Source organism: Lepisosteus platostomus, chromosome 3, assembly GCF_059453375.1.
Source record: "Lepisosteus platostomus isolate fLepPlt1 chromosome 3, fLepPlt1.hap1, whole genome shotgun sequence".
Lineage (NCBI taxonomy): Eukaryota > Metazoa > Chordata > Actinopteri > Semionotiformes > Lepisosteidae > Lepisosteus > Lepisosteus platostomus.
In genome coordinates, this window is record NC_142613.1 from 46,545,010 (window position 1) to 46,570,245 (window position 25,236).

Genomic DNA, 25,236 nt, shown 5'->3' on the forward strand with positions numbered 1-25,236 from the left:
TGGAAAGAACAGACGTCTCTGAATACACTTAGAAAAGGCCCTACTGAGTTTGTTATGCGACAGACATTATCTGCACCTCTGATAGCCTTTTAACTAGATGCGGAAGTCACCCATGAACAGCACACAGATGTCAAATCCCTGGTTGTGACTGCAATGTGATACTGCTCACCCGGATTCATTCAGTCTTTGCGTTATTTCAGCGCTTCACACTTCGATATCCCTGAGTCTCATAAGCCCAATGACTATACACTCATCAGCAAATGCTCTAACATTATTGACGTTTTTCTGACATTAACAAGTCAATCAACACAACTCAGCATTTCCACCAGTATAATGTGTTCAGATTAATTCCACTTTCTTCAGCGGTTCAACCCTTGAAACAACATCGATGACCACAGTGTTTGGGAAGGTGTTCACTGCAGACACCAGCATGCCAATTCCTGGGCTTTAGATTGGTTGAGAAATACACTTTAAATACTAGGGTTCCACCAAAATCCCCTGGCAGAAGTTTCAGGTCATGTTCAACCCCAGGAGAAAAACAAATCTAAAATTAAATGATAACCCTGATGTGCACATTTCATAGCAGTCTGGAAACAGATTTATAATCACATATGAGTGGTGAGTCAATATTCATCCTTTCAGAACAGCATAGCAGGTACGGCAATAAAAATCCTGTATAGCAGTTCATGAATACAACACGTCCAAAGCAACAGCTTTTTAAATGACACTTTCTCATTACATCACTTCAATGTCAGATCAATTTCTTACCAGAGAGCCTTGGCTCAAATAGTACATACTGCTCATTTTGGTCAATGTGCTAATAATATCAGAGGAATGGCACTCCCGTTAAGAAGAAGGGATCATTGCATGCCTTATCTATCTTTTAAAAGTCCTCCTTCAATTTCAATAGAGACAGAAGTATTAGAAGACTAAGTTAATTCTCCAGCAAATGTAAAGAATGACCATTTCATGAGCATTTAACCGATTTAGAAAACAAATCGATGTGAACAGCAATTACACTTCATGCATTAGTAAAAAAACTATCATTCACAGGATGTCAATAGTCGTATCTACTTGTACACATAGCTTTACAACAGAGCTTAACTTTTTTTTACCTAGTTTAACTTTGACCTATTACTACTATAACTATTACTATAATGTTTACACCAATTTTAGTGGGAAGAATTGTCATCCTCAAACTAACTAGATTTGTTCATATTGTCCTCAATGCTTATAATCACCATTGAACATTTACTGTATAAGGTGAAGGGGGTAACCTTACTAAATTGTGTCTCCACATTCTCTGCAGTACACCCTGAAGACCATTTACCATCTGCTATACAGACAGTATACCATGTGGTCTAGTATATACAGTGGTGTGAAGAAGTGTTTGCCCCCTTCCTGATTTCTTATTTTTTTTCCATGTTTGTCACACTGAAATGTTTCAGATCATCAAACAAATTGAAATATTAGACAAAGATAACACAAGTAAACACAAAATGCAGTTTTTAAATGAAGGCTTTTATTATTAAGGGAAAAAAAATCCAAACCTACATGGCCCTGTGTGAAAAAGTGATTGCCCCCTAAGCCTAATAACTGGTTGGGCCACCCTTAGCAGCAACAACTGCAATCAAGCGTTTGCGATAACTGGCAATGAGTCTTTTACAGCGCTGTGGAGGAATTTTGGCCCACTCATCTTTGCAGAATTGTTGTAATTCAGCCACATTGGAGGGTTTTCGAGCCTTAACCGCTTTTTTTAAGGTCATGCCACAACATCTCAATCGGATTCAGGTCAGGACTTTGACTAGGCCACTCCAAAGTCATTTTGTTTTTCTTAAGCCATTCAGAGGTGGACTTGCTGGTGTGTTTTGGATCATTGTCCTGCTGCAGAACCCAAGTGTGCTTCAGCTTGAGGTCACGAACAGATGGCCGGACATTCTCCTTCAGGATTTTTTGGTAGACAGCAGAATTCATGGTTCCATTTACCACAGCAAGTCTTCCAGGTCCTGAAGCAGCAAAACAGCCCCAGACCATCACACTACCACCACCATATTTTACTGTTCGTATGATGTTCCTTTTCTGAAATGCTGTGTTACTTTTACGCCAGATGTAATGGGACACACACCTTCCAAAAAGTTCAACTTTTGTCTCGTCAGTCCACAGAGTATTTTCCCAAAAGTCTTGGGGATCATCAAGATGTTTTCTGGCAAAGCTGAGACGAGCCTTTATGTTCTTTTTGCTCAGCAGTGGTTTTCGTCTTGGAACTCTGCCATGCAGGCCATTTTTGCCCAGTCTCTTTCTATTGGTGGAGTCATGAACATTGACTTTAACTGAGGCAAGTGAAGCCTGCAGTTCTTTGGATGTTGTTGTGGGGTTTTTTCTGACCTCTTGGATAAGTCGTCGCTGCACTCTTGGGGTAATTTTGGTCGGCCGGCCACTCCTGGGAAGGTTCACCACTGTTCCATGTTTTCGCCATTTGTGGATAATGGCTCTCACTGTGGTTCGCTGAAGTCTCAAAGCTTTAGAAATGGCTTCATAACCTTTTCCAGACTGATAAATCTCAATTACTCTGTTTCTCATTTGTTCCTGAATTTCTTTGGATCGCAGTATGATGTCTAGCTTTTGAGGATCTTTTGGTCTACTTCACTTTGTCAGGCAGGTCCTATTTAAGTGATTTCTTGATTGAGAACAGGTGTGGCAGTAATCAGGCCTGGGTGTGGCTTGAGAAATTGAACTCAGCTTTCCAAAGATGTGATAAACCACAGTTGATTTATGTTTTAACAGGGGGGGGCAATCACTTTTTCACACAGGGCCATGTAGGTTTGGATTTTATTTCCCTTTAATAATAAAAGCCTTCATTTAAAAACTGCATTTTGTGTTTACTTGTGTTATCTTTGTCTAATATTTCAATTTGTTTGATGATCTGAAACATTTCAGTGTGACAAACATGGAAAAAAAATAAGAAATCAGGAAGGGGGCAAACACTTCTTCACACCACTGTACATAGCATATAGTACTCATAGTATACTATGTGGCATACAGACAGTATACCATGTACTTTGCAATGCGGGATACAGGAAAAAAGGCAACATCTCTCTCCCTAATGATGAAACATCCACTCAAAAATACAAACACTGTTTTAGTATCCAGTATATTAAAGAGATACAGAAATCCTTCATCCATGCTTCCTGGTGCTATTTTCTTTTAGAAAAAAATGTTAATTGAAGATGTAAAACAGAAGGAGTGGTCTATGTAATGCAAATGAGTAGCAGAAATATGGCTGCATACTCCAAGACCCTTCAAACGTCCACAGGTGACGCTACAGCTCATACACCAGGACACACCAGCACTGACTGTGCTTGACCTCTTCTTTTTTTAAAACGCTACATTGAGTTGTTTCTGCAAGATCAAAACAAAGAAGAACCGCAGTTTTAAATGAGACAGAGAATGAGAGTAAATGTAAGCATGCTGGTATTCAATTCAAGCAATAAATCCCCAAGTATGTAACAGTTCTTCACAAAATGATGCCTAAGAGAAAATTCTTCATTTGCTCATAATTCATTCAGATTGACAGGTAATACTTGAATGTAAACCAATGCCTGAACAGTTGTGATACAACTACACACTGCAGCATACTGTACTTAAAATTTCACATTTTGGCAAATGATGGTATGTAAATTAAATGCAGAAAGAACATCCTTAATGAAACAAAATGTTACTCTTGTTCTGTCTCCAGAGGTGATACCTTTAATTTAATTCTCTCTCCTGACTAAGGAATTACTTTTTCCTCGTACTGCACACAAGCAGAATTGCTTATAATTGCTTTACGGAAACTCACATTGGAGGGCAGTGCAATTTTATAGGAATTCCCATGTCGAAATCATCATTAATTCATTCTTTCAAGAAACATTTATGTTGTGATATCATCTGAGGTAGCTGGACCTAGGACTTACTTTTTACATAGGGAAAAGATTGAAACAAGAAAACAACACACAGAAAGACCTTACAAAATGAAAGTATAAAGTTTTTTTTCCTGTATATTTTTAATTTTCATGTAAGAATGTCAGACTGGGGAAGTAATTTGTCACATCACAGAAGACAAGACAATGAATGTACAGATGTTCACATAGTGTATAGTATTAACCAACGTTTTTCACAAATGAACAACTGACGTGCTTCAAGGACTTCAAATCCTTATTAAGTAAATTTCAGATTAAATCTTGAAAGATTTCAGAAGGTAAGAAAGGAGTGGTTAGGGAAGTAGTGTTAGGGCTCAGGAAGCTTTAAGGTGGAAGGTTACAGGTTCAAACTCCAGATGGGCACTGCTGCTGTACTTATGATCAAGGCACTTAATGCCAACTGTCCCGGTAAAATGCCCAGCTGTGGATATTGCTCTGTATAAACGCGGCTGCCATACTCATCATTTTTTACATTGAGCACAGGCCATTTTTCAAAGAAATGATTAATTTAAATGCAAATGTTAAACACATTAGCAAGAGAAAAACAGGTTTATCTAAACATAATATCTCTTGAACTGATCTGAAAAGTAAATATTAGAAAAGAGATAATATCGCAAAATAAGGACATATTCTATAAAAAGAATGCAAGCGGATCATGTTTTTAATTACCTGTCTTTATCTTTTAAAGGGTTTCCAGTTTTCCCCATTGGCAATATTTTATCAATTCTGAAGAAAGACTTCCTCACAATGTGCATGATTTACACATACATTTTTTTTAAATGACTATTTTTCAACACTCGAACACTGAAGTATGCTCAGGATCTTCAGAGGGGCAAAATTCTAACAGGTAGTTGACAACGTCAAAGCCTGAAAGTAATGGTTGCCATGGAAATAAACTCCAAATGCAACAGCGCAGGATTAAAACTTGGAAAATGTACCATGCACTACGTGTAACCGTAACCTGTGGTGGATGACAAACAGATCTTGCTGGGGGCTACAACCAGAGACAGGAAGAGCTAACTAAGCCCTCTGTGGCTTCCTTATCAAAGCCACATTCAGGACCCCTCAGGAAACCAAGGTGCTGTAACAGCCAGACGTAAAAACTGTGTCCCTTGTGACAGAACTTAGTCACACAGCTCCCTTAATAATGTTCTCGCCACCTACAAACCACAGTCCAAAAAAAACACAACATGAAATTGAGGATCTGGATACATTTTGGTTTAGATCATTACAAAATGAAACAGTCTACTTCATTTCTGCCATTTTCAAATAAATAAGATGCTAGTTATTATTTCTCCAAAGATCTAAAGGATTTTTTAAATTATTTTTTCTTAGGACTGAGAAGGAAGTTTTAAACATTACTTCTTACATCCACAGAAAAATATATTGTGTTTAGATTTTGTTGTACTGGACTAGAGCAGCACGGTGGCACAGTGAACAGCACTGCTGCCTTGCGTCACTGTGGCGCTGGGTTGAACTCCTCGCGTGCTATCTGTGTGGAGTTTGTATGGTCTCCCCTGTTTGCCCCTAGGGTCTAGAGTATGTTCTCCCCTAGGGTCTCCTCTAGGGCCTTGTCCCAGTATGCATAGCTGAGGTCTTGAGTTCTTCATATTTACATTCCTGCTCAGGTTTGCAAGGGCTCAGGGTGTCCCATTTCTAATTTGTGTTTCACAAACATGCTCACAAGTGCACACAATGTGCCCTTTCTGAAGTCCGCATCGGAGCGGACTTCGCTGAAGGGAACTACCCCCAATTCCTTGTGGAATGACGATGTTTCATGTTCTCGCGTATCAAAGCAAGGGGATGCTGCCATTGAGAATACAAAATTCACACATTAGTCAAATTTAACTTTTTTACAGTTTTAAAATTCAGAACAAATTTTCATTAGTCTACTTTAAATTCATACTGTATGTATTCTTGGTAAGAAATGTTGATATAAAGCGATTATTAACCACTTCATTTTGAGCAATGAATATTTGTTTAACCTGCAATGTATTTTGTACACGGAAGGATGAAGTATTTAACAGTACAAAGCTTTGAGGTATGGCCAGATTTACCTTATTTAGTTTACTTTGAATGAAGACGCTACGTTCCTCTTACAGTCATTTTTGTACTGGGACAGACGAGATGAAATGTATTTAATAGTACCAAGCTTTGAATAAGCAGAGAGTGGTATTGCCAAGTTTTCCTTAGTTTACTTTGCCCTTTTTGTGTTGTACCTGCTCAAAGTGAATCAACACGATGTGTCACTACATGTGTGCAGGGACAGACAAGATGACACTCAACGGCATCAAATTGTGAGTGGAGCATGAAAAGTTCCCTTGAAACATTTTTTGCAAATGTGCACTGCAAAAGAAGCAGTGCAAAACAGCAGCAACAACAGAAAGCATTTTGACCATGAGCCATGTAACCAATGTGCGAGGGCGTCCCATCACCCTTTTTGTAGGGTGCACCCTTGAATGCTTATGCACTTTTTAGGGAAACTGCAATGTTATTTTTATATTTCGGTGTTAGAAAGAATCAGCACTGATATGTGCATTTCAAACCACAATAAAAGTAAAATGCACAAAGTTACTTCTAAAACCTCCCAATTTCCAGGACAAAATAGATCAAATTTCCAGATATGCGCAGCAACATATCTTGGGATTCAGAAGCAGGCAACAAAACTTCCAGTGATGTGAAGCGTCCCTATTACATTGCAAACAAGAAGGCTTGTGAATACATCTCTTTTAATCCAATAGAAATATTACTTTAGATTTCGAGACGGTTTTGCCGACAAATACTACTTACTTGTTAACACTACATACAGATCATGTTGGAACATTCCTGCTGTGCAATGTCTGCTGCATAACCTGTATTCGTTGATTACGTCACGCATCACATTAGTCATTAGGGTGACTAGTGAGCGGGAAGTGTTCAATGCTTCACATCGCAATTTGTGCAAACTTTTGCTCTCGTCCTCAAGACCTGTGGTTTGTTACAACATGGCGATTTACAGTACTTTCACACAGTTCACGATTTAGTGCTTGATTCAAGATTTGTTTAATTAATTGTGTTACCAGGATTCAATAACTGTGGTTTCCCTTTAGGTTCACACTCATTCTACTTCACAGAAGAGTGGACATGGAGAAAGAGCTTAGTGCGGCATTTGGGACACGGCTTAGGTATTCCAGTTTTCTCACACAGTCCAAAAACATACTGGTAGGTTAAATGGCTTGAGGGCAAACTGACTTTTGTGAGTGTGTGTGTGTTACGGTCTGTCAGCGCTGCAATGGACTGGCGTCCCATCTAGGGTGAATCCAGCTATGCGCCTGTTGCTTGTCAGGATATCCAACTTCCTCATGACCCTGAATTGGAAGAAGTGATTAGAAAATGGATGGAAAAATGTAAGATTTTGGTTAAACAAGCCAGAATCATAAGCAAGTTGCAAGTAACCCTTTCTTTGCCCTTATGTGAACACGTATAGAGAATTACCATTCATGATATTGCAGTGTCCTACCCGTGCCTTGTCACCACACTGCAAAAATATTGCTTCTCCACAGTCAGCCCAGAAAAGAGCAAATACTGAATGCGCATTTCGGAACCTAAAAGAATGCCCTACACTGACCAGCTGAAAGAACCGAGCTTTAGTCTTAATTAGAGAGGCTACAAGGGGACCTGATATAAGTATTCATAATTCTCAAAGGCATCAACAAAGTCAACACAGTGGACAGCTTCAAAATGAACAATGAAATACGAGCCAGAGGACATAAGTGGAAATTACGTGGAAGTAATTAGAGTAATTTAAAACAAAGAACAACCGAAGAAAGGGTATGAGTATGGAACAAGGGACCCAGTCATGTGGTTGAAGCCAATATTTTGATTCCTTCATAAAACAGCTGGATGAGATCCTTGGATTAATACGTTTTGAAAGGGGCCAGATGGACACAATGGCCTCATCTCATTTGCAACCATCCTTATGATTAAACTGTTCAGAACTGACGAGCAGTGTAGATAATTCCCTTAGTTCCCTCTCTTATGTGTTTTGTGGGGTTCATATTAGGGTCAGAGTAGATGTTTAACCCCCTTTTCACTCCAACATTTTGTCTTCATTTTGGCAGAGTGGTAAGTGGCACTGCCCTACTGAAGAGTATGGGAGTGAGACTGTAAATCACCTCGATGGAAGAGTGGTAGGATGTGGCTTTGTAGAATACTTCTGTAGAAAACAGGCAGCAATTTAATGACCATCAAAAACGAGAAGGCCATTTTTTTTCCCAGCAAACCAAACAGCAGGTTTCCGCATGACACTGATGCCACAGCATTTGACTGTTCTCTACTAAGAGGGCTTTTGGAATGTTGTCAGCATTTCTCCACACCCAAGCTGATCTGATGGAGATGAACTTCATAAATTCAGGATTCTTCACAAAAGACAAATTCACCAGAAAACTCCACAGGATAGTGATGCATTGTATAACATCCAATGAACTGAGTCTTTGCTCTTTGATGTTGTGTCTGTAATATCTGATGCACTTGCCTTAGTAGTGCCCTGTTGTCACAAGGGTAATATGTGAGTGGCAATGGCTGACACTTGTAACACTATTGTTTTTAAACTGTGATGTTACAGTATGCACACATCAGTTTCACAGGCAATGCATGCAATGACTCAACCTCAAGCTCAGGGTAGATAGCGAAATATCTTGAGCACCAATTGTGCAATGCATTCTGATCGCAGAGCTGATGTCTCTACATCTACAAGGCTTCCATTTGTATGCTTTTACAAGTAAGGCAGGAGGCATAAGAGGCAGTTCCATTATTTTCCGATGAGCTCATTCTTTAATGTATTATGTACTGTAATACTATGACTAAGAGGGACATTATTCAAGTGTTCATATTCCTCCAAGTTAATGATTATTGACAAAGGGAATGCAGAGGAGATGGAGAACGGGAGGTGCATCTTTAATCAAACAGCTGTGGAAGGCTGTGGTTGTGGCTGACACTTTTGACACTCCCTTATTTCGCCACAGTGAGGGATTTTCTGTACGTACAGCTTTCTGGCCAAGTTAACGGACCATGCAAAAGCCACCGTTCCAGCCATGGAAACTGTATCAGCTGTTGGAAAGGAAGACATTGAGATACTGCCAGATACAGTAAAGGTCCGCTCTGTAGCAAAGATGCAGTACATAATTAAGGTTTAAAGAACTCTAGTACAGCCATTGTGTATTTTAAGAAGGATGATTTTTTGACAAAATCACCATCCTCTTTTTTATGAGTTACTTTTATGTATTTCTATAAATCTTTATGACCGACAATTAACTTAAACTGACAAGATTAAATATCAAACAGCACAGCCAAGAGGTCGAGTTAATGACTACCATACCTACAACAAACTAGAGCCAGAAACTGAACAAAGAAAACAGGCCTTTCAAGAGGAACTGTCATGGCACTTTCCAAGTCTCTACAACACCGACGTAAGAAAATACCCATTTTCGTCCCTCTAGTTCTTAAAAGCGGAGCTCCCACCAAGAAACCTGCTATTCGCATCACTGTATTGAAACAAATTCTGTTGAAATAATCCCCAAGGAGCAGTTAATATGGGCAGTTTTAATCTACACCCTTTGGGAGCATCAGTGCTATGTATCACGGCCATCATTAATGCAGAGGCACTGGGGATTCGTACCGCCTACACGGGCACAGGCGCAGGCCGCCCGTTAATACTCTGCAAATTACATCTCCCACTGACACAGTTCACAGAGCTCATTTCTCCTTCTAAGACAGGGGATAAAAAAGGCACCAAACTAGCATAGATGCATAGATGTTATATCAGGTAAGGTAACTTTTTACAATCAGCTCTAAGCGGTTAATTCCAACGTGCGTGAGCCCCTGTATGCGGACAGTAAAACCTGAAAACCTGGAAATCAGATGAATTAGCAGTTTTTAGTGCTCTAATCCCATCAAACCAACCAATGCAATACATGCAATAGAGCATCACAGAAGGACACTTTCTCCAACTGAGCCTAAAAATGAAGCCACCATCATTAGTGTGGTTCTTTCTCATGCGCTAACAGAATAAAATATGGTACGAAAAAACTCCTTATCCGATTTTTCTCACGGAAGTGCCCTTGGACAGTCTATAAAACACAGTTTATGGACAGGTGTACACTGATATAGCTGTGGGTTGATCCTAGGAAGAGCAGAGTTTTGGAACAATGATCTCAAGTGTGTCAGCCATCAAGAAACCGTCTCAATTGAAGAATGCATGTTTATCTACCTGTGCTCAATCCTTTTATTGTCGTTCAGGAATCACCTCAAGAATGCTATCCTTTGGAGAGGAGTTTGTGCACTGAAGACAATCAGTGGAATAACGCGTTATAGTTAAAGACGGACTGACGGACTGACGGACTGACGGACTGACGGACTGACGGACTGACGGACTGACGGACTGACGGACTGACGGACTGACGGACTGACTTGTGTATCTTTATAGAACTTTAATGTTGTATTACTTCAGGGAGCTCTGTTGTAGGATGGGGAGACAAAAAACAATCAAGTTTATGTCACACTTTGCATTTTGTCACCAACATCACACATTATATTTATCCATCATGCAGCCTATAGTGCATAAGCTTTGTGCTGGTTTAATCATAGTGGGGACTAAGTCTGTAAGATAACCCTGGTGCATAGCACAGCCCATTGTAATACAGAGGAAAGATACTTTTTTCTTCATTGTTCAAGTGTTGGATTTGTACTATCCTTTCCTGTTTGAATCTGAATCAACAAGCATAGCAGTAGTTATTTAGAAATCTGGAAAAAGAAATGTCTCCACTACAAAAGCTTAACGTGAAAAGAAAAAAAAGTAAAACTGTAAACTCCATATCAAATAGCGCAGAATATAAGATTAAATATAACTTGTGGAATTCTTCACAATGTGTTGTTTTTTTAGCCATTGCCACAGATGCAATAAAGCTTCTATTACAAAGGAACAATCAAATATGTCACATTCTCAGTACTGTAAGACCCTACAGCACACCTGCTCTCTTGCTGCAGTCCAATGTCATATAAAATTATCTGTAATGTAGAATTTCTGTGTTTAAGCACAGGCTGAGAGAAAACATCATGGTTCTGATTAAAACAAAGTAAAAGTAAAAGACAGCAAAACCAAATCACTTAAGTTTCCTTTCGGATTTAAATTTAATTCTGGGTCAGAAACATGGCTTCAGTTACAAGAAAGGAATTTTAAGTTAAAGGCCACATAAAACAACCAGTATATATTTTTTTCCTTTTCCAACAGAAACAGGGGAGTGGTACAAAGAGACTAAAGATAAAATATAACTCACATCACCCAAGCAGACAGATTAAAAAACATCACTGACAGGGCTGCAGCCAATTGAAAGAATTTATAAAGAAAGAGAAAAACTGAAGGTTAACTTGCAATATGTTCCTACTACTATGCACCTCGAAAAAACAACTTCTTCAGGCATAACAAGCGATATCTACAGCAGTGAAGTAGAGTAAGTTCACGTCCTGGTGCATCTGCTCATCTGCTCCCATATAATGAATAAAACTTAGAACCTCACCAACATGAACCAAACAACAGACTGTTCTCAGCAGGCTACAACATGACATTAACACCAAACAAAACACTAAACCACCACACGAGGCAGACTACACAGGACAGCAGGGAAGGAGTGGAAGGAAACAAGTTCAAGATCACTTAACAGGTGTTTCCAAACAACACACAAAATTAAGAGGATAATACATCAGTCAAAATTGACTGAAAGAGAAGGACGGGACAGGAAGAACGGAAGATAGAGAAGAAGAACAATGGAAGGGAACAGACAGAGAAGAAGCATGGCAGATAAGAGGACCTTGTTCAAGAGCACATGCCATCCTTTATTTTAGGAAACTCTTGATTTTCTTATTTGTGGAATCCTCAGGCTAAAGATCTTCTCCCCCAAAAATGATGAATTTTTAAAATAGGGAGATAGATTTTCATTCACATTGGGGCATCTGGTATTATAGGGAGATTTAGCTCTGGGTCTTATTTAGGACAGGTTTACTCTCTCTCATTACACTGTTCAGGCATTATATAGGACTTCTGATTACTGGGTCAGCAGTCTGTGTTTTAGGGGATGTCAGAATATAGGCCTTGTTCTGTCTTTTTCTGTAAATGGCGTTATGTTTTATGTTGTATGTTTGTAACATTGCGTGTTGTCTAGTTGTGTTATTATTATTAAACATTTGTCTTGGTTTGCCTCTTATTTACTACTGTCTTGGCAGAGCTTTGCATGAAATAAAGAACTCAGGTGCCTCAAACTATACCAACTACTTGGATATATTTTGACATATCTTTGACAAGTGGAGGTTATAAATAGTTATTTTAATTATCACTTATTCCATTCTATTTCCTAAACAAAAGTCTAATCAAACATTTCTAGACTACACTGAAAGCTAAATAAAATCAAAGGAAATCTTGCACAAAATCATCATAGAGCTACAGGTACAGCTTCAAAATAAGATGAGAGCATAAAGAAGATCTGGTAAAGTCCATAACTGCTTGAGGAAAAAGACTGAAATGAACCATCACTGATCGGGAAAGGGGGGGGGGGGTGGAGAGTTTACCAGGGTAAGGCGGAAAAATAACATTTGACTAGCTAAGCATGAATACCTTAAAGCAAACAAGCACAAGACCAGAAGCAACTGAGATAAGACAGCAGGATGACTAGATACTGCCCAAAGGCCACTGAGAGAACTGAAGGTAAAAGCACTGAAAACATCAATAATGCAGCGAAGGTTTGAAACAGTGGATGAGAAAAATGATCACGCCTTATTTCGCTATTCTTTGAAAATAACATTTCAAACCTCTCCACAAATCTAAAAGATATTTAACCCCAATTTTTAAAGATTATTTAAAGTGTACCAAGATCAAGCTCAAACACATGCACAACTTCAGCTCTACCAATATGGGAGTAAACTCACACGTCTTCCTTGCAACACTTTAATTATATCTGCTACACAGAGCTAACTCTCACTTGGAGAAGACAGAGAGCATTGTGAGAGTTATGTTCTTTGACTTCTCCAGTGCCTTTAACACCATCCATCCACCTTTACTGAGAGATAAACTAAGGGCGGCGCAGGTGGACACTCCCCTGCTGTCCTGGATTATAGACTATCTGACCTGCAGGCCACAGTATGTACGGCTACAGAGCTGTGTGTCCGAACAGATTGTTAGCAGTACTGGGGGTCCACAGGGGACTGTCCTTGCTCCATTCCTGTTCACCTTTTACACCTCTGACTTCAGGTACAACTCTGAGACATGTCATCTGCAGAAGTTTTCAGATGACTCTGCAATTGTGGGGTGTATTAGAGAGGGGAGGGAGGAGGAATATAGGAGCTTGATTACCAATTTTGTGGAGTGGTGTCATCTTAACCATCTCCAGCTTAACACCAGCAAGACCAAAGAAATGATCTTCGACTTTCGAAGGAATAAGTCTCCACTGAACCCTGTTTCCATCCAGGGTGAGGACATTTAGGGGGTGCAGTCCTACAAGTACATAGGGGTACACATGGATGATAAGCTGGAGTGGACTGGTAACGCTGAAGCCCTGTACAAGAAAGGTCAGAGCTGACTTTTTTCTTAGGAGGCTCAGGTCCTTTGGTGTGTGGGGGACACTGCTACACATTTTTTATGAATCAGTGGTGGCAGCGGCCATCTTCTACACTGTTGTGTGCTGGGGCAGCAGCATCGTGACAAGAGATGCAAATAGGCTCAATTAACTTATCAAGAAGGCTGGCTCTGTGTTGGGGCTGAGCCTTGACCCCCTGGCGGTGGTGGCTGAGAGGAGAATGTTGACCAAGCTCACAGCCATCATGAACAACACCTCTCATTCGCTTCATGGGACTGTTACTGGGCAGCGGAGCACTTTTAGCAACAGACTGCTCCAGCTACGGTGATCAAGGGAACATTTCCGCAGGTCTTTCCTCACGGAGGCTGTCAGGGTGTATAACGCTGCCCTAGGCTTCATTTGCTCGTCTATGGACAGCATGTTGCTCCATTGTACTTTTTTTTGGGACACTCAATCTGAATATACCTATGCACATTTTGCGCATATTTTATTGTTTTTACAGTGACTATGATCATATTTTGCACACACCTATGTATTTATATTAGATTTATTTTGTATTACTGTACTTATTTTAATTTTTCATCTATTCTGATGTCTGTTTTTTGCTTGTCTTTGGCTGGACTGCTGTAACACATCAATTCCCCTTTGGGATCAATAAAGTCTTATCTTATTATAGGACATTTACCACAAAAACCATATACTGTAACTTAAGGAAACACTTTTCTTGCAATTCTTTCTTTACCAAAAGATCAAAACACCACTACTGCTATGATAAACTGTGTCACATAGTTGGCCCTGCAAACTCCTGCTCATTATATAAGATTTGGAATCAACAGTAATACATGACCCAAGAGCAAATATCTTCTCAGAGTGCTCTGTTATAAGGGAACTACTCAATGCAATAAAAAAATGCTTATATTGTTCCGTCTTAATTTCTTCCATGCAAGTGTTTAATTTATGAGGAAATCCTTGGAGAGGACATAGCATTAAGTCTACAAAGAATTCACAGCAAACTTACATCAGATTTGCCATTGGTGTTAGAATGACCAAATACTAATCTTGGTATTACATCATATTGTACGTAGCATGTCAACTAGAACTCAGGACTGAACTACTTATTCTTCTCATCAATCTCAACAACTACACTTCCAACTCCCATTAGCTGGTACATTTCGGAAGAATAGTTATGTCTCTGGACTTGTAACCGGAAGATCGTGGATTCAAACCCCAGGTGGGCCACTGCTGTCGTACCCTTAAGTACTTCACCAGTAAAATGCCCCGCAGTAGAAATGCAGACACCCCATTGTAAATGAGAATTTGTTCTCTGATGACTTACCCAATGAAATAAAGGATTCTTATTTCAATGCACGTGACAGTCACTAGCTATTGCCTTTTCACAGAACACGTTACAGCTTTGACAAAAAGAACAGTACGGAACAGTTACTGTAGTTGCTTTTCAAAAACAATACTTTTACAAATTTGCCCTTTGTCTTCTAGCCTGCAGTATTTACGAGACGAGCAAAATAAAAACAATACATTGAAATATCACCTCACCAATGTCAATGTAAATAAAACCTTCTCTTCATAACAGACTATCAGGTTGCACAGATTTTGACAGAAATATTGATGTTTTCCAGGAGTAAAAAACAAACGAGGTTGTTGGGAAAGTTTCTTCTGTTGTCAAGAAGAAGTGAGCAGAAAAACTCTGAGTGCCTCCAAAAGCCTTTTTATCCGTTACTTAATTATTAATGGGAAAGACGCACTCTAAAAAACACTTGGCAGAAAATCATGATACACCTGAAGGCGTTCATATGTCTTTTATTAATAAAACAATAAGCAAAACCCTTTGCATACAGAAGTGAGTAGTGGCAATGTACCCCCAAAAGCACTTTAAATTAACTGACCCCAACATTCTCCTTGCACGGGACCCCCTTAGTAACCTATAAAAGAAGGTTGTTTTGAATGGGCCTAGTGTTTAACATAATACAAACGTAAACGAGATAATGGGTAAAATGATAAAATATGTTTATTACGATATTACACAAAGCTAGCTCAGCAAGCCAAGTTATGAGGGACAAAGCATGCTGTACTGTTTGTTGTACTAGAAGCAGAGTGCTCTTGGAAGAACCAAGTTTGAATTCCCTTTGTAAAACATGGCACACAGCTTCACTGATCTGCATCTCCACTTTTAACATGTGACCTTCAGCAAAAGTGTCACAATCCTAGGAAGAGGTTAGATGAAATATTCTGCAATGAGAAACTCCGACTGGGAAATTGACTTCACCTAAAACTATAGTTAAACTTATTTTGAAAAGCATATCTTAATTATTACTTTTCAGTACTCCGTACTGCATTATTTCTTTGAAATAATTGTGCTTATTCCACTTTTTAACTTCTTTGGACAGTCATACTGTGGATACTATCCCGATGTATGCGTGATGTATGTCTGATATCTGAAAATATCCATTTTCCAAACCTTTCAATCTGGAAGGAAAAAAAATGGTGGTCAGCACAACAGACAAGTACGGTTTTGAGAAAATAAAGGTCACATTTCAGATGAAGGAAAAATGAAAAAAGGCATAGATCCAATTATCCAGAGTCAGTAATAATAAGATGGATACTGTGGTTTCTCAAGGTAGGTAATGAAAAGGGTCTACAGTTGATAATTCTCAGGTTATACTACCATTAAATCATGAGATTTGGACTCACAATTCAGTTCCCGTCAAAAGATTTCACAACACTCTGCTTCTGTATGCATTATTTCATTCAAAATGTAAAACCACTGCAGGCATTTAAAAGTAGTTCACATGTACAAAACAGAGAATGGGCATGAAAGAATTTCATTTAACAGGAATCTGAGCCTTGAGGTAGGTGACATCACCGGGACAATGATAAAAACTACAGTGAAAGGTCAATGTGCAGAAAAGTGACAACACTGAGTCTTAAACCTGTCACTGCAAGTTCAAGCCATGCATCTCTTTCATCATCTTCTCCTCCCTTGCACTGCTCCTGTGTAGAATCCCTGACCACAGCAGACAGAGGACTATTTACTCCACCTCAGTGCTGGCTCATGAGAGAAGGAGTTAAATCTCCCCACAAATCAACAATCGCCAACAGGGCACACAACAAACCTCATTTCAGATGGATGAAGTCCTGTCTTTACTATGTGTGATTCACATACTGTAAATGCAGCCAAACAGCTCTGTCTTATTGGAATTGATTTTCTTCAGCCCTCTTTTTTTTAACATCTCTTTGTTCTGCAGACTGTTTGTCATAAAATCATCCACGGGGTGAAATGCAACTTTCTTTACAGAATAAGAAAGCATTTGAAATTGTGCGTGAATTAAACACGGGATTAAATAATACATCAGTTTAAAGATGAAGGCATTATTGAAACATACAGTATATAGGCATTTACTGAAGCAAGAAAATAAATGCTTGACACTTACAGGTATATCCTAAATCATGAAGATGCTCAAAACAACAGAAAAACAAAATTAACAAAAAGTCTTTTATATCGATTGATAAAATAAGTAGTTCTCCATAAAAGTGAAAGAAGCAACACAGCTCCCTGCAACATCTTATGACTTATCACAAAGTCTTTTTTTTTTAACAAAGAACACCTTTTTTAACCACGAACAAAAGAACAAGAATGTGTCGAGTAAATCAGAGCAACACCGTCTTCTCTGGTTTGGGATATTTTTGTCTCTCCCTCCCCACTGCAAGAGGCTGAGTGAGAAATACGAGACAAAGGTGCCAATCTGACAGTGAAAAATCATACTGTCAGACGTTGACTTCACCCAGTGCTACGACGCTAAAATGGATTGTCATATCAGATTTAGGTGTATAGGTTATTACACCCTTGAACTATAATTTCAAACGTAACTGCCTGCAAAGTCAGATGGTTTTCAGCCTCTCTCAAACCGCTATCCTCTTGGAGGAGGGCTCCCACAACTAGCCAGTAGGGCAACTGCGTTTATCTTCTTTTGGAACGGAGATAATAATGAAGATGAAGGGAAAGTAAATGCTTTTTTACCAAATCCATCAAAGTTAAATCCTAACTGAGATACCTTCCTTTCAAGGCCTGCTTCTTTGTTTCTTTGAAGGGTTTGCTCCTACCCTTCCTTGGCAATGAGATCTCAAATTACCAATGACCAATATCTGCTGCCTCCTAGTGAAGATGGCAGCCGACTTCGGAGAATTCAGATAGTTTCGACTCATCACCCATTAGACTTCGAATCAAATCAGCGAGACCAAGTGATGCAATCCCTTGAGAAGTGCAGGCTGTAAATAATGGATCTAAAGCCATCATTGCCAAGGGTAAGAGACAGAAAGCAGCCTCTTGAAGGAGAACTGCAATGGGGTTAAAAAGAATCAGTATTTTTGAGTGCATTTCAAACCACAATAAAAGTGAAATGTACACAGGAACTTCTTCAACCTAATTTATATTACAAAAATTTCCAGGTATGTGCAGCACCATGTTCTGAGATTCAGAACGAGGCAACAAAACATCTAAGGACTTGAAGTAGTCCTATTACATTGTAAACAGCCAGGCTTGTGAATACATCTATTTTAACCCAGTAAAAATATTGCTCTCGATTTCAAGACAGTTTGGCCAACACATGCTACTTACTTGTTAACTCTGCAGGCAAATCACTTTGGGACATTTCTGCAGTGAAACGTCTGATGTACAGCTGGTATATCACATTAGTTATTATGGAGACTAGTGAGCAGGAAGGGCCGCAAACTGCAAGTATTCTCACTCTCGCCCATGGTGAGACCAGGGGTTTGTGACAAAGTTAAACAAAACAACCCTAAACTTAAACAAAGTTCACAATTTGGTGCTTAATTCAAAATTTGAAAAAACAAATCGTCCAAACCGTCAAGTCATTTATTTTGCTATCGAGATTTAATAACCAATCTGAGAAATTGGGACTGAAGTTCCCCTGGGCCCACTGAGGCCACAACTACAAACACCACTCTTTCTTGCCAGCATTCACCTGTGGAACTGCCACGACACTCAAAGGCACAGGTTTGGTCGCCGAGGAACTTTATTGTGGGCTGCTTCAGGGGCTGTGTGAAATTTCTTTAGTAATATCAAGCTGCCTGGAGCACTCTAGGGACCATATAGTACAGTCTTGGCTTTACCACTGGATTAAAGGACTGCAACAGCTCCGTCTTCTCTCAACAACAAAATGGAGCAGATGGATATATGGCAGGCTGTCCACAACCAGAATCACTAAACTCTAAGAAAGTCCGAGAAGGAAAGGGCCTTGTGTAAACCCTGGCAGGCTGAACTGAAAGACAGAAGTTGCTGACCTAACTTGGGTATTGTTTCCATTTGTTTCAAAGTGAAAATTGGACTGATTGGACTATAATTACTTGGATCAGTTTGTCACCCTTTTTATATACTGGCGCTACATTTTCCAGTGGTCTGGGAGTGTTACTGCTGTCTGGAGTGCCTCAAGTATTTTGTTAATGGCCTGTGAAAACAAAAACATCTCTTGTTTTCTTAAGCGCAACTGGTAGAATACCACGAGGCCCTGCATATTTATCTTAAGGGCTTCTAATGGCTAGAACATTTCTTAACATAAGAAATGTCATAAACAAGTGGAGGCCAATCTACCTATGAAGCGTGTTTGACAGTCAGTAGTTAACAGATCCAAAGTTCTCATCCAGCCATTTCTTGAAAGAAACCTGGGTAGCAGCTTCAACAACATTACTGGATAGTTTGTTCCATACTCTCACAACTCTTTGGATAAAGAAATGCCTGATGCTCTTGGTTTTAAATGCACTTCCTTAGTGAATATACAGTAAGAGCAGATTAGAGTTCTTTGAACACAGAGCAACAGTAAAGGATGCAAGCAGTAAATATGCATGTAAGGCTGGTCTTTGAGTGGACTATTTATCAACCAACATGTCACTAAAGGCTATTAAAGGCTTCTGTTATTGTACATAGAGACACTGGGTGATTACTTTATAGGTAAGTAGGAATTGATGAAGAGTTTAAAAAGCACATTCCTAGATCGGGGTCAATTAGAATGTTTGAGGTTATATAAAGGATTGTCACAGTGTTACCAGGTGTTGGGGACTTAGACAGCAGCCTGGATTGGCTTCTTTTTAGTGTTTTGTTATAACAGATGCATTGATATCCCTGCAATAAAGCCTCTTGCACCATCCAGTCTTGTCCACTATGCAATTTGAATGTTGTCAGATCTCTGGAGCCACCTTAATTAAGGATGGGTCTGGTGCTATATCAGCTGGTAATAAATGTTAGATAATGCAGAAAAGAGAAGAAAACACAACATTTCGGCTGTGGAGCCTTCTTCTGGTGTGAAGAAGTCACAACCGAAATGTTGCATTTTCTTTCTTCTCTTTTCAGCATGGAAGAGACCTATTACTTGTTCCTTTGCAGCCTACGCATGCTGATGCAGCTACCCACCTGAACTACTTCAATGTTAGATAATTTTAACATTATCATACTCCTCCTCATTAAAGGTTAATTCTCAAATTGCAGGAGGCAAATGCATGCATTTGGAGTGAGAAGTGGGTAGTGGATAGAAACCACAGTACAGAAGAGAAAAGTGTTAAAATATGTGTGATGCCATTGGTGGAGTACCACAGGAATCTGTATTAGGACCAATATTCTCATTTAAATTGATCATTTGGATTTAGATAATAAAAGTCATATTCACATTCAATACCAACATAGGAGCATTAGCAAAAATTATAGAAGCTTTAAAACAAATTCAAAACTATTAAATACAATTCAAAACTTGCCAAACAAATTTCAGATTAGGTGGGTAGCTGCGTAGTGTTACATGCAGGCACCAAAACAAACTATAGATTCAAAATAAGAAATAATGAGCTTGAAGAAGCTACAGCCTGGATGTTGTACATGTATATCTTCTAGATCATCTGGGGAAGCTTTAAAAAAGGCAAACAGAATATTGAAAAAACAGCATTCTCACTATGTTGAAATTGTACAATGCACTAATAAGGCCTTATTTATAATATTCTATTTAAAGTTTGGTCATCATAATATAAAAAAATACATTACTGCTCAGGAACCAGACCAGGCAAGAGTAAACATATATATTGATGGGCTCAAGTGGCCCTCTGCACAGTGGCTAAAACAAGATAAGACTTTATTGATCCCAAAGGGAAATTGAGGCCTTACAGCAGCTTGACAAGCAAGACAGACATTAGAAAAGACTAAAAATAAAATAACTACAACAGAGTAATTAAAAACGATATATAACACAAAAATAAAATAAACAGAGTTAGGAAAAAATAGGTGTGCGCAAAATATGCTAATAGTCACTGTTAAACAATAAAATGTGAAAAATGCACATATATATATATAGATTGAAAATACCACAGTATAAACAGTAGATTAATTCAGTGTCCAAAAAGTACACGAGTGCAACATGCTGTCCATAGATGAGCAGATGAAGGGCTAACAGGCCTAGCCTAGGGCAGCGCTATACACCCTGACTGCCGACGGGAGGAAGGACCTGCGGAAAAGTTCTGAATCTTTTTGATCTTGAACACAGCAGACCTGATTCAAGTATTCAAAATTCTACAATCCCTGATGGTCAACGTTTGATCTAAAACTAATTAAATAAGCTTCCAACTTCTGTTGAGGCAAACAAGGACTGTGATGATGTTGTACTCTGTAGCCCTGGGGAGGTGGATGCAGCTCGCCAAGGACAGCAAAGAGAAGACATCTCTGCATTTCTGAAGCTGGAACCACTTGGCTGAGATCAAGTGGATAAAATTTCAATCATGGGCTGAAAACAGGCAATATCTGCATATTCCTTCTAAAGTGTATTTCATGATCTGCCCACAAAATAATGTTACAAGGCATAAACAAAATACACTTAATTTGAAAAATTTTACTCTATTGATCACAAAAAAGAAACCCTTTTCATTTTTTTTTATGAAAGATCTGAAAGCTAAGCACAGAACAGTACAGATGTTTGCAGAATAGAATAATAATACTGTACTACATTTTATAAATTTGCAGAACAACCTTTTTCTGGATAGAGGGTGCCAATACTTAGAACAGCAGTCAAAGCTATTGGGTCACTAACATGACCTTAGTAATGCACTACTAGAACAAACTGTACATTACTGGTACAATATATTCACAACAAAACAGTGCATAAGAAGAAAGACAGGACAGAGATTGTCAGAATGCTACATTGCCAAAAACAACTAGACTATTAGGAATGGTTTAAGGTAGTTTGAAAAGTCTTTTTTTTAATATTATAATCCTAATCACACAGTCAAAATAAATCTACAGTTAAGTAGCTTACTGTAAATCAGAAAGAAGAGTAACACTTTGAAAACACATGTGCTGTCCTAACCTCAACCCCTATTTGTAATAAATCTGACATAAGTATGAAAACATTAAAGGAGCTAATTTTAAATGAAAGATGAATAGGACTAAAAATTCAGAGCAAATAACTGCTAAAAATAAGACAAATGTTTGGGTTTGGCAAAAAAAAGTGGATGATTTCAATAGAAAATGAAAGTAGAAAATGTGCACAAAACATATCCTCAGCTGCATATTTTTAGAAAGAGGATATGATTTTATATAAACCAATGACTTAGCTGATTATACAGTGCCTTCATTATTTTCCACTGTTAATTTGCATGTTTTACAATTAGCCAGTTACAGAAAGAAATGTAAGTAGGTCTGTTAATAAAACGTGGCATGGTTTTATTATTTTACTAGCCAACTGCGTTCAAGATAATTGGTCCAAGCGGACTATGCTCCTACAAGTAGTTTACTAGAGAACAGCGATATAGGCAAGCAGAAGCTGATTAGATCTGAAGTATATACATGTTCAAAAGTAAATCATGTACTGCAAAGATTAGAAATGTAATTTAGTATAAATTTACAGACTTCCAAATTGCTAAAAATAAAAATGAAAGCGAATATTCCAAAATATTTACATTCACATAGCAGGTGCTCCTTGTAAATCTCTCACATACAATATTGCTCTCGGACTAGCTAGTATGGCAGTGTGTGTTCTGTGCATGAGCTGGACCAGGGGGGTGTACTATCATCAGTTCTGGAGGCAACTCAGAGCTGAAGATGAGGTGCACTACTGTACATATTCAGGGCATGAGAAAATGAAACCTTTTAATTGTGCAAACTGACCTGTACTTATAAAGAACTTTCAAACCTTGTTAAGATGTCAAATATTTGTTTCACCGAGAGTTCTCTAAAATGCACTGATTAAATCAAATCTTTGTCTTGCATGTGAAAAACGTCCCTTTAAAATTTTGCTATGGGAAAAACGGAACCAAGCGTACCGTGGTACACTGCAACCAAAGTAAATTCGCGCAGGAATACGGTAAAGTAAATACACTGTGGGAAACATAAACATACATTGCCCTCACCCTCCAACCACAATACATAATTAAATTATTGGACATAAGTTAAATGGTCTCAGGACATGACAAACTCTTACCTTGCAGTGTTGAGTAAAGGGTGTTTTGTTCCGACCAGTTTCCTGACTTGCATTGCCACGTTGCTGAGTTCATCACTTAATAGACAGCGAAGGCTCATGAAAGAGGTTGGATACCCTACTATCTTTTCAGCATCGGAAACAACTTTACTCCAGTTGGAAGGCGAAGAGTTTGAAAAAAGGCTAATATTTCTGTGACCTCTACTTAACACACCAAGGCAAGTAAGCGTGTTTCGCACCAAAGTCATTCTGGCAATCAAATATATTAAGACACGAACATATACTTAGCTCTTTAACCAGCTGCTCAATTTCATAGACAAGCTGTCAGACAAACAATACAGATGATCACAAGATACTCTGTGTCTTACAAAGTACAACGCAGTTATTTAAACCTGATTTGCTCATGAGTGTACCAATGTTAAACGCTGTACCTTAAAATTCGAACCTAGATGAATAATTCTACACATAATATCTAAGTAAAATTATATTTTTCCTGTTGCATTTCTTACTTTTCTCTGAATGACAGCAGAGAAGTAAGCTGATATTATGAGACAAACTAGGTCTCACGACACTTCAATGGGCGCCGCCATCTTTGATAAAACAAAATCCGTCACGTCGCAAATCAGATGCCGAATACTTGCGTGTGTCCACAGCACTAAGGACGAGGTAGTGCCACAGTGCAAATGCTGGGATGCGAGTGTGTTTAATCGAAGAAGCCGGAATTACGTATAATGGAAATAAATCTTTAATTAAACCTGAATTAATGACGATTAAAATTAAATTAATGAATACATTATTCGAATCACTTGTTTAATCTCGAAATGCAGGTAGCTCAATAAACATCAGAGTATGAAACGTTAGTATTTAGTAAACCCACTAAACCCACAAAAGTAGGACTATTGTCTGCTAATAGACCTTTACAGTACGTTTAAATATATACACTAGATTGTAAATTAAGCACCAACGCCGATTGTATAACCCTAACTCAATTAAATTTAAATTAGCTATTTTCGAGGAGCTTTTTACTGGTGGTTTACTCTGGTATCATCATATACCTTTTGAATACCGTATTCCCCAGTTAGTCACCTGTTCAAGGTGTATATATCAGACGAATTATGGTTTTCGAGTCTTGATACGATAACTGTTTAATGCCACTAAAATATTTGTTTTGCGCATTTCCCAGACAAGTTTCTCAGCATTTCAAAATTCTATAAATTGTTTTATTATGGACAGTTAAGAAACACTGAATAATTAGTCCCCATTACTCACAATTTTAATATTACAGAAATAATATGTCATTTGTAGCCTGGGAGGTTCATGCTTTCATCTTCTTACCATAACTTTTAAGTTTTGTCTTGTTTTCTGTAACAGACGTTATTCATTCTTTCATTCTTCCTAAAGGTTGAATTGTGTTCTCCGATGATTCCTTTCTACTGTATATCACTTCTCGCGTTTTTATTTTCTTTCAACCATCTGTGCACCTACTCATTATGTCAAACGGGTGTTCGCATATACAATTAACCAATGTTTACAATTGCTGCATTATGTTTCCTCTTGCAGTTAATTGCTTTCTGGGTAAGTTTGCATGTGCAAGATAAATTTAAACCCGACCAAAGCTGACGGAATACCTCAGAGGGAAGTGAAATCTGTTCGGAGCTGTTTAAAGATGTGTGTAGTTTAGCTCAATGCGAGAAACATTGGTAGAAGCTTTTTTGGGAAGAACTCTCGGAATTCTCTACGTCGAGTTTACCCAGGTCTGGTAAAGTGCTTCGAAGCCCTGTATTTTATCTTTTTATCTCACACAGCAATGAAAATCTAATATAAGCAAGATCAGACTAGCCAGTATTCAAGATAAAAACGTGTATAAGTAATTGGGGGAGACATCGTTACATAGTTATATCCGTGTTCCAGTATGATTTTTGAAAGGGTCAGACCCGCAAGAGAATTGGAAAGGCATTTTGTAATGGAACCTAAAATAAATAATAAAACTTTGGTTTTTTTCAGTATTAAAACAGCATGTGAAATGAAAGAATAAAATAAAGTGCATCCAGGATAATGGAAAGCATCTAGATTTTGAAAGGGAAATGGTTGAGGTATTAAAACAATGTTTAACTCAGGTATATACCAAAAACAAATCAACAATATATCAAACCGAGATTGGACTAAGTTACAGTATATATTTAATAGTATTAG

The 25,236-nt window shown here is 38.5% G+C and overlaps 1 protein-coding gene across 1 annotated transcript in view; it reads right to left on the minus strand.

The window, feature by feature from the left end:
* The window catches only part of pdss2 (prenyl (decaprenyl) diphosphate synthase, subunit 2), a 72,508-nt gene extending 48,849 nt beyond the window's left edge, over positions 1–23,659 (minus strand). Inside the window, exon 1 of the mRNA XM_088625742.1 lies at positions 23,047–23,659. Coding sequence (XP_088481868.1) covers positions 23,047–23,291 — 245 coding nt within the window. The 5' untranslated portion in view covers positions 23,292–23,659. The remainder of the gene's footprint in view (positions 1–23,046) is intronic.
* Between the last annotated feature and the right edge of the window lie 1,577 nt (positions 23,660–25,236).